The following is a 10133-nucleotide window of genomic DNA, read 5'->3' as shown; positions in this document are numbered from 1 at the left end:
AAAAATAAGTAATATTTTTCTAAGGATTTCGTATTTTATACGGAATCTTCCAAGTTTAGGTATATTTTATAACTTAGGCTGCTATTTACTCATAAACTACTAATAATTCTCGAGCAAACTTAGCCGTTATAGTTTTCCTTGAAAGTTACTTAATTACTACCATCTTGAATTTTTTTTAAATTTTCCACCTGCCGGTTTAGATTTAAGAGGGGGGGACGCTCGATTTTATTGAAAACTTGCACTTTATAGTTGAATATTTCGCAAAAAAATCACTGAAACGAAAAATCAGCAAAAAAGTATTAGTCCAACGATACCCCACACTATAAGGTTGAATGAGAAAAAAAAATCACCCCCACTTTACGTCTATGGCAGGTACACTAAAAAATTTTTTTTTGAATTTTTAACTGTACCATTTTTTCGGCATAGTTTACCTATACATATATCCGTGCAAAATTACAGCTTTCTAGCATTGATAGTCCCTGAGCAAAGCCGCGGACGGACAGACAGACAGAAATGGCGAAACTATTAGGATTTCGTTTTTTTCATTTTGGCTCCGGAACCCTAAAAACCATGAAAATATTTTTCTACCAGTCTGAAGTCGGTGCCGCAGCACGAGCCAGCAGGAGTGGACCTATAGGTATGCCTTGATCGCACGTACCGAGTAAGCGGGCGAGACAGTGCTCTCGGCCGAGTACTCGGTGCGTATAAACATAGCCAGCGAGCGAGCGCTGAAAAGTACCCTTAGTGTAGTTTTCGGCTACAAAATACGTCTCAATCGCGTTCGCATTAAAATCTTAATTTGTATGTAAACCCGAACATCGCAAACGTTCCGCTAAAGGCACTGTTCGAGTTTCAATACAAATTGAGATTTTAACGCGAACGCGATCGAGACGTATTTTGTAACCGAAATCTTACACTAAGGGTACAGTTCTCGCTTACATCACAGTCTCGCCCGTTTGCTCGGTACGTGTGATCAAAGCAATAGTCGCCTACCTCACCTACGCACTACATATTGGGCTTCAATCACTCCTGCTGGCTCGTGCTGAGGCACTGACTTCAGACTGGTAGAAAATTTTATTATTTTCATGGTTTTTTGTAGTCGGTTCAATTTTTTGTCATATTTTTTTTTCACGCTATTTAGTGTAAATAATCAGATGCAATAGTTTAATGTCAACTGCTCATCACCTTTTTACAAAAGATTGCTTTTTCCGATGCAGAGACTTTCATTATTGAGGAGTTTCACCATATGCATTACGAGGAGCATAAATTGCTTACCAACTGTGTTAATGTAATTGAAATTTAACCCGTGACATACTTTTTATTGAGTAGTAACTTCGATGGTCAACTGTGGTCTTCATCATCAGTTCCACTTCACTAAATGATGATTTTCAAAAGCAAATGCACGAGTTACTACTAAATATATCAAAATTACCAACCATGTTGTAGGGGTCCCTACAACATTTGAAAAGTTCCCTCGATTTCCTTAGGATTCAATCATCAGATCCTGATTTGGTGCCTATCAGACTTAATTGAAAGCATTCCTCGACGAAGGCAAACTAATTTTTTCAAATCGGTTCATAAATGACGGAGTTCTGAGGTAACAAACATAAAAAACTCCTCCTTTTTGAAGTCGGTTAAAAAGGTGCTAACCGGGCGAGTGTCGCGCTCACGTAATGCAACCACTACACTTCGTTTATTTTTGCATTAGATAGAAGAAGCGATCTTGACGTGTCTTTTTATTGAAAAACACTTCCGATAAATAACCCAGCAAATAAGGAACAATTACCTACATCATCATTGTCCTGCGGGAACTACTAAATTTTCTAGGATAAAACTATCCTATGTCCTTCCCAGGGTTTCAAACTATCAACTTCTCGAACTATCGTGACTTCTTAAACTATCTCCATACAAAATTACATCTAAATCGGTTCAATGGTTTTAGCGTTAAGAATTGATGAGCGTCAAGAGATGGACAGACAGACAGTGTTAGTTTCGCAATTATAATATGTGCTGAATAAACATTGTCTTTCTTTATTTTCTTTCAATGTTAAATAAACGATTCAGTTCCTAATTTTTGAGCTTACATGTTCTATACCTACATCTTTCGCGGACTTCATTTTAGCTCATTCGGACCACTAACAGGCCGCAAATCACAGATATCTCTCACATAAAATACCAGAAGTTTATCAGGAAATGGTTAAATATGCATTAATCTACTTACAACTGGGTCATAACATCATGACAAGGTCACGTTATCAAAACAAGTTAAGTTCATTGTATATCTTTATTATCTTAATGTAACAGTATTCAAGTAAGTTCTTTCACTGAGTAGTGCAGCGTGAAGCCAGGTTATTTGTGGAAAAATAACAAGTTCGTGATGTTGAGTAAATTTCTGTCAGTAACTAGTATCCGTGTTGCTGGTATCCGCCTCCCTGCTGGCCGTGGCCGCCTCCAAAACCACCTCCGTGTCCACTCTGTCCACCGAATCCACCATTACCGTGGCTGCCACCACCGAAGCCAGTCTGGCCGTGGCCTCCTTGACCTCCCAAGCCTCCATGATCGTTGCCTCCACCGAATCCAGCGTCACCACCGAAACCACCTTGACCATGGCTTCCGTGACCTCCTAAGCCACCGTGGCTGTTGCCACCACCAAATCCAGCGTCACCACCGAAACCACCTTGACCATGGCTTCCGTGACCTCCTAAGCCACCGTGGCTGTTGCCACCACCGAAGCCAGTGTCACCACCGAAACCACCCTGACCATGGCTTCCGTGACCTCCTAAGCCACCATGACTGTTGCCACCACCGAAGCCAGAGTCACCACCGAAACCACCATGACCATGGCTTCCGTGACCTCCTAAGCCACCATGGCTGTTACTACCACCGAAACCACCCTGACCATGGCTTCCATGACCTCCTAAGCCACCATGGCTGTTGCCACCACCAAAGCCAGCGTCACTACTGAAACCACCCTGACCATGGCTTCCGTGACCTTCTAAGCCACCATGGTTGTTGCTACCACCGAAGCCAGCGTCACCACCGAAACCACCTTGGCCGTGGCCGCCATGACCGCCTTCATGTCCTCCCTGGCTACCGAAGCCACCCGAAGCGTGGCCGCCGCCGTAGCCATGAGGGTGAGCTGCACAAAAAAAATAGCAATGTTATGATAGTGCAGTTTACTTATGATAAATAAGGCGTTTCAATCGAAGACACTAAATTTATCAAGAGCTGCTCACACACACACCTAAGTGATATTAAACTTTGAAACTTGACATTGTTAGTTAAAATACACTAGAGTGCCAAAAAATATATAATCCTGTCTATATAACAGTCTCTAGACAAAACTATAAAAGCGCGCAGACGAGTCGTGCGGCCAACATCAGTTGTTGCTGTTGCGTCGCTCTCGTGAGGCAATTATCTTTCTTCACAGCATAAAAATTGCCAATATGTCCCTGGCCCTATACTTACTACAACTACCCTACTATATACTTATGTTTGTCAATTGTGTTGTTTACTTATTTTGTACAATAAAGAGTTTACATACATACCTACATACATACTACCAAGTGCAAATTTCGAACTTCGTGTCTTGCCGTCCCGCTGACGCTAATATTATTACGAGAGTGAGAGGGAAGGTACGATACGAACTTCGATTTCGAATTTCGTATTTAAGATTAATAAAACATGCCTTAACTAACAGTAAATAAACAAAATTCAAGGTAATTTTATATGACAATTAAAGTTTATTAACGTTTATGTAATTTGTAGCCCCCCTGCCCTCGGCGAACATAACGGACGCGCTGCAGTGCCTTGGCAGTTTTATAAGTCTCCTGAAGATGTTTTTTGAAAACGTAGCGTGTTAGGTACCAACGTTGCATTTTATATGTCACCTAGGTACCAACCGCGCGAGTAATATGATTGACAATATAGTATACCTAAATAGTGTTTGTTGTGCGAGTGCTCATATTTCCACGTACCTACTGCCATTGCCCTTCTCGTTCTTTGTACATGCAGGTCATCTAGCCCATCAAGCCTATTCCAATAGTATTTCTAAAGCTAGAAACACCTCCACCGTCAGTGTGTTTCTAGCTTTATACATTTAAACCTCGGCAATCGTCGAATTGTACAGCCACGAGTGTCAACTAGGTACAGTTGACAGTTACATTGTTATGGAAATAAATATACTGAAATACAGTCAACAAATTTTATTCCTATATGTCACGAGAAAACTTTGCCATTGTATGATTTTTCGTATACCTATAAGCTAGAAGCATCGTTATACAAAAATCAATGATTTACTATAATAAGGTTCCAAAGTTGCCTAGAAATTAAATTGGATGTGAAACATCAATGAAGTTTTGAACTTACCGTAGGCTGCTACCGCCAGCGCCAGCACCAAGCAAGCGATCTGAAAATTACATTTACTTACATTAGAAAGTGAGGCGTAACATCTGTCTATTGTACGTAGGCGTAATATCTGTCTATTGGTGTCACCGACGCTAGACATACTTACAAGGTATTCACTAAATACCTTTTAATACTAACCTACCCAGTTTGCAGTAAACAGGGACACTGAGTTTCGTAGTAGCCCTGCAGGTCTGTTATATTTATTACAATTTTTTTTTCTATTCGACTGGATGGCAAACGAGCAAGTGGGTCTCCTGATGGTAAGAGATCACCACCGCCCATAAGCGCTGCCAACCTAGAGACCTAAAATGGGATATTTTAAGTGCCAGTAATTTCACCGGCTGTCTTACTCTCTACGCCGAAACACAACAGTGCAAGCACTGCTGCTTCACGGCAGGATTAGCGAGCAAGACGAGTAGATAATTACTCATTAAATCATTTTAACCGTCACGCCGCTCCGTTGCCCATTTAGTAGTTATTATTTTAGTTTTAGTTAGTAATTATTTTAAAATTAAATAAATAAGTATGTGTTTTATATGCCACATAGTAGTTATAATGTAAGACTTTCTTTAACTCAAAATAATTTATACAGTCACGAGTTCAGCCGTCATTCGGTCCACGTATACGTAGGCACTGTCAAGTCAGCAAACCGCTTAAGTGCGATAAACTAAATACGATAAACTACCAACAAGCAAGAAAATAGTAAGTGAGCTATTTCCTGGTAAATATAGATGAGGTGGTTCCTCGAAATTACGAAACAATATATTTTACTATTTTATTTTACTTTTTACTAATATTATAAATGTGAAAGTAACTCTGTCTGTCTGTCTGTCTGTCTGTCTGTCTGTCTGTCTGTCTGTCTGTCTCTGTCTGTTACCCTTTCACGTCGAAACCACTGAACCGATTTTGATGAAATTTGGTATATAGGTAGTTTGAACCCCAGGGATCAACATAGGATACCTTTTATTCGGTAGAGGGCGCCACCGCGCGATAACCTAGATCAGCGCAGACGTAGTCGCGGGCATAAGCTAGTATTTTATAAACTTACTTTGAATGCCATGTTAATGTTGAATAAACTTGAAGTTATGCCGCGGATTTCGTAAGATCAGCTTTATATACGGCGTGTTATCATTTTGAAGCCTGACCCCAGCTTGTTTACGCTTCTGCTTAATAGATACTGTATCGTTCTATCTGACCTAATGCGAGATGCCGGTGGATCAAAGACCGGAAAACTGACGATTAACGTTTCTAAGGGGACAGGGGTGCTCAATTTAACTTATTTTGATGGACTCTTTTTGAGATGAAACGAATGGTGTTACGAAACACCGAATATTCAGATGAGGTCTTGACACACACTTATAATATGAACACAATATAATACAATTTCTCTCTTTTTTTATAGTGTGGTGTTGTGTGTGGTGCGGAGGCGTTTGAATTCAAAGCTTGCTAGTAATAACAGTGAGAGGCTATTTTCAGGAGCGGTTATGATCTCGGAGAAAAACGCTGAAAAATTAATGCAGAAAAAAAATGATTCATCTATCACAACTTACATACTCAGATCATACAAACTAGGGAGATATGCCCCAATACGCTCATTGTACGAGTCCGCATGTCTCCAAATGTCTCCCACTTCTTTCACTAAACAAAAATTTTATAAAAAAAAATTTAACCCACTCAATACGCGGACAATATAAACATTCTTTATACGTTAGTGGGTACAGGTCAACGGCCAAGTCACACAACATTAACAATAATAATAAAGAAATCGCAGTAAGGAACCTTAGACTTGGCACGACTTTGTCTAGATTTCATTACTTTTTAGAGATAAACAAGCAGCTCCATCGAGACTTGGCTAGTTTTTTACAGAATGTTTTTGGTGGGATTTCACTTCTTTTAGTAATTTAGTAGAAACGTGGGCTTATTACTTATTATCAAATGAAGCGGCCCACCAAGTTGAATATTTTTTGTAAAGGCGGTATGTCGATCTCTAATTGTTTGGTTGAACTCTTGTGTTTTCTAGTCAGGCTCACCATGTATTCCAGATCTTCGATTATCCTAGTTTTTATAGTTTTCCATTTATGTGGCCATTAAACCCTAACTCTGTACCAAATTTTAACTCAGAGTTTATGGGAAGTACTAGTTCTATTTTGATGATCATGAGTGAGTGAGTGTCATAAATGCGAAACTTTGCTTTCGTTTAACTTCGGAACTAAATGACTTACAGACATTGAATTTTGGATTTTAAGTATGTCATCATCATCATCATCAGCCCGAAGACGTCCACTGCTGGACAAAGGCCTCCCCCTTAGAACGCCACAATGAACGACAACTTGCCACTTGCATCCACCGGTTTCCCGCCACTCTTCACGATGTCGTCAGTTTAAGTATGTGATGACGAAAATTTCTGCGTTCTGGTCTTATCCAGAAGTTATCAAATAGGGGCCTGAAAATGCGGCGAAATGGTTCCAGTAAAGGATGGTACGGCAGTGTTTGCTTCGCGCTCGACTTGGCGGGGGCACTACCGTGCCCCCAGATTAATCTACTTTCCGATAGCTACAGCTGGGTGACTAGGTTCTCCTATTGTAGTCCGAACAATTTTAAACCTATTTTCACTACCACTTCTTTCACTAAACCTAAAATCAAATAGCCGAATTTTAAATTTTCCTAACTATTTATTAGCACTAATTATAATAATAATAATAATAAGTAGCTTGGGCCCTGCCCCGTTACCGGCGGCAAACTAGGTTAGGTTTTTATAATATTTTTATTTTGTATGTACTTTTCTGTATTTTACTTTTTATAACTATTATAAAAAACCTAACCCTAAGAATGGAAGAAAAATAAAGAACATAATAATAATAACCCATTTATTTCGGACAGAATCCATAGAGGTTAGTTACAATGAAAATACAAACAAGTGGTGTTAGTAGGTAGGTACGATTATAGCATCCCGAATCTATGTTATACCTATTTTCTAATGCCCGGTTTCTTAATTCCCCTATATTTACTTGACCCAACGATAACGACCGTAATGTATGTCGACGGAGCTCCTATTCCACGTAGTTGAGACGCTTCGCGCCTTGTCAGAACTCTAACCTAACCTAACCCATGGACCATGGTTTCCATGTGGGTATAATTTACCTAATTGAGTATTTGTTTTTCATATAAATTTAATTCAAACAATGATTAGAAGTTATGCCTAATGATTAATAAATCATTAGAAATAATATCATTCGTTTTAATAATATTAGAGTGTTTAATGTTTCGAACAAGTAAGCATTAGGGTACATAACTGTAGGTCTATTAATCATTAGGAATAATCATTATTAGTTTTAGTAATATTAGAACATTTAATGTTTAGTACAAGTAAACATTAGGTTTAAGACTCATAAATAGGGTTACGTCATCAAAACAAGACAAGTTTATTATAATTTTTTTATTATCTTAATATAACAGTATTCGAGTAAGTTCTTTCACTGAGTGATGCAGCGTGAAGCCAGGCTGATAGCTTGTATATTTGTGGAAAAATAACAGCTTCGTGGTGTTGATAGTTACTGTCGAGTAGAATTAGAATTAGAATCGTTTATTGCAAGTCACAATACAATTTAAAGGTAAAAAAACGTAGAACGGTAAACGTAGGTTTAAAGGTAGGAGTAAATTTCTGTTACTTAGTAACTTTACGATCTTAAGGGGCTGTTTCACCATCCATTGATTAGTGTTAACTGATGGTTAAATGTGATGCCGTCTCCGTCTATTCGAACAAAATAAATAGAGACGGCATCACATTTAACCGTCAATTAACACTAATCAATGGATGGTGAAACAGCCCCTAAGTCTAGTATCCGTGTTGCTAGTATACTCTTCCCTGCTGGCCTTGGCTGCCACCGAATCCGCCTCCGGAACCACGCTGCCCACCGAATCCACCCTGATCGTGGCTGCCTCCAGTGAAACCAGCCTGGCCGTGGCGAGCTTGACCTCCCCAGGCTCCTTGGCCGTTTCCTCCACCGAGGCCAGCCTGGCCGTGGTCTGTTTGACCTCCCCAGGCTCCTTGGCCGTGGCCACCACCGACGCCACCCTGGCCTCCGTGACCGCCTCCATTGCCTCCCTGGGTACCGTAGCCCTGTTGAGCTGCACAGAAATATTAGCAATGTTATTATAGTGCAATTTACTTATGTTTATTTATCTTTCAATCAAAGACACTCAATTTATTAAGTGATAAAACTTGACATTGTTAGTTAGAATGGGACCTTATGTTATGTCAGTGAGAATATATAACAAATTACCTAAAGATATTCAAAATCAAGGAAAATATTTGTCAAAGGTTAAAGAAGTTTTAAACGGTCTCTACATAAAGCTTTATAAAAGGGCAGTCGCATTATTAAGCCAACACCCTCAGGTGGCGGGTACTGGTACTACTGCTTCGCACTTCTTCCTTTACACTGTTTACAGCATAAAAATCGTCATTACGCCCATCGGCGAATACTCGTAAAAGTAAAAATTTGGAATTGAAATAAAAAATACAAAAAGATTCCAAAAAACCAATCTGAATACTCGTATTTCAGATGCGTTTTCATTACCCATAGGCGTATGTAGGGAGGGGGGGGGGGGGCGAGTGGGCCGTGACTTTTATTCCTAGGGCACCACAAAATGTGATTGTGTAATTTTCAACCGACTTCAAAAAGGAGAGGGTTCTCAATACGTCTTTTTTGTGTATTTGTTACGTAAAACTCCGTCAATTGTGGGCTGAATTTCATTTATTTATTTTTTTGTTTTAAAGGACATACATTGCGAGGTGGTCCCATTGTCACCAAGTCAGGATCTAATGATGGGATCTGAGAGAAATCGAGAGCAACCCTCAAATTTTAAAAGCACACAATAGCGATTTTGGCATTTTTAACACCAAGTCAAGTATTTCCATGCAGAAAGTACTTATCATTTGGTGAACTGGACCGCATGAAGAAGACCGTAGGTACCAGTAGGTACTCTGTTATAAAATGATGTAACTATGCCGTGTTTGGGTTTAATAGAATCTTTGTGATATGCACTTTGGCTACAAATCACTAAAAACCACGAAAAAGTTTTTTACACAAAATGGAACCGACTACAAAAACCTTGAAAATAATTTTCTTCTACTTTGAAGTCGGTGCCTCAGCGCGAGCCAGCAGGAGTGATTGAAGTAGGAGCTAATATAGTTTGTTGGTGAGGGAGACGACTAGGTATAGTTCCACTCCTGCTGGCTCGTGCTGAGGCACCGACTTCAAACTAGTTGAAAATCATTTTCTAGGTTTTTGTAGCCGGCTCCATTTTCTGTAAAAAAAAAATTGTCGTCTTTCAATAAGCATCGTTTTAGAAAAAAATCTTATTTGCTATGATAAGGTTCTATGGTGGCTTAGGAATCAAATTGGCTGTTCACGTCCCTGAAGTTGTGAACTTACCGCAGGCTGCTACCGCCAGCGCCAGCACCAAGCAAGCGATCTGAAAATAACATATAAGTATATTAGAATGTGAGACAATTAGCCATGACATCTGCATGGAGAGAGTTTTCTCCTATTGGCGTCACCCATGATATACAAGGTATTTACTAAATAACTTTTACTTTTAATAAATACCCAGTTTGCTGCGACTCTCTGGCTAGGGAACGCTGGTTTAGTAGTCCCACAAGGAAACTTTATAGTTTGCTATCTCCGTCCGTCCATCCGCCGTATAGCTTAGACAGTACTAGTGCT

General features: G+C 39.7%; 2 protein-coding genes across 2 annotated transcripts in view; both read right to left on the bottom strand.

Moving 5' to 3' along the window:
- Positions 1–2270: 2270 nt before the first annotated feature.
- Positions 2271–5517, bottom strand: LOC141435189 (uncharacterized). Its single transcript, XM_074097798.1, has 3 exons — positions 5456–5517; positions 4369–4408; positions 2271–3139 (listed from the first exon to the last, which is right to left on the bottom strand). Exons 1-3 carry the CDS (start codon positions 5465–5467, stop codon positions 2403–2405), a joined length of 789 nt encoding a protein of 262 aa, XP_073953899.1. The 5' UTR covers positions 5468–5517; the 3' UTR covers positions 2271–2402.
- A 1740-nt stretch (positions 5518–7257) lies between these two features.
- The window catches only part of LOC141435190 (uncharacterized), a 10874-nt gene continuing 7998 nt past the window's right edge, over positions 7258–10133 (bottom strand). The window contains exons 2-3 of the mRNA XM_074097800.1: positions 9843–9882; positions 7258–8535 (exon numbers count right to left, since the gene is read on the bottom strand). Coding sequence (XP_073953901.1) covers positions 8258–8535; positions 9843–9882 — 318 coding nt within the window. The 3' untranslated portion in view covers positions 7258–8257. The remainder of the gene's footprint in view (positions 8536–9842; positions 9883–10133) is intronic.

The sequence above is a fragment of the Choristoneura fumiferana genome, chromosome 14, assembly GCF_025370935.1.
Source record: "Choristoneura fumiferana chromosome 14, NRCan_CFum_1, whole genome shotgun sequence".
NCBI lineage: Eukaryota > Metazoa > Arthropoda > Insecta > Lepidoptera > Tortricidae > Choristoneura > Choristoneura fumiferana.
This window is presented reverse-complemented; position numbering and strand designations above follow the sequence as displayed.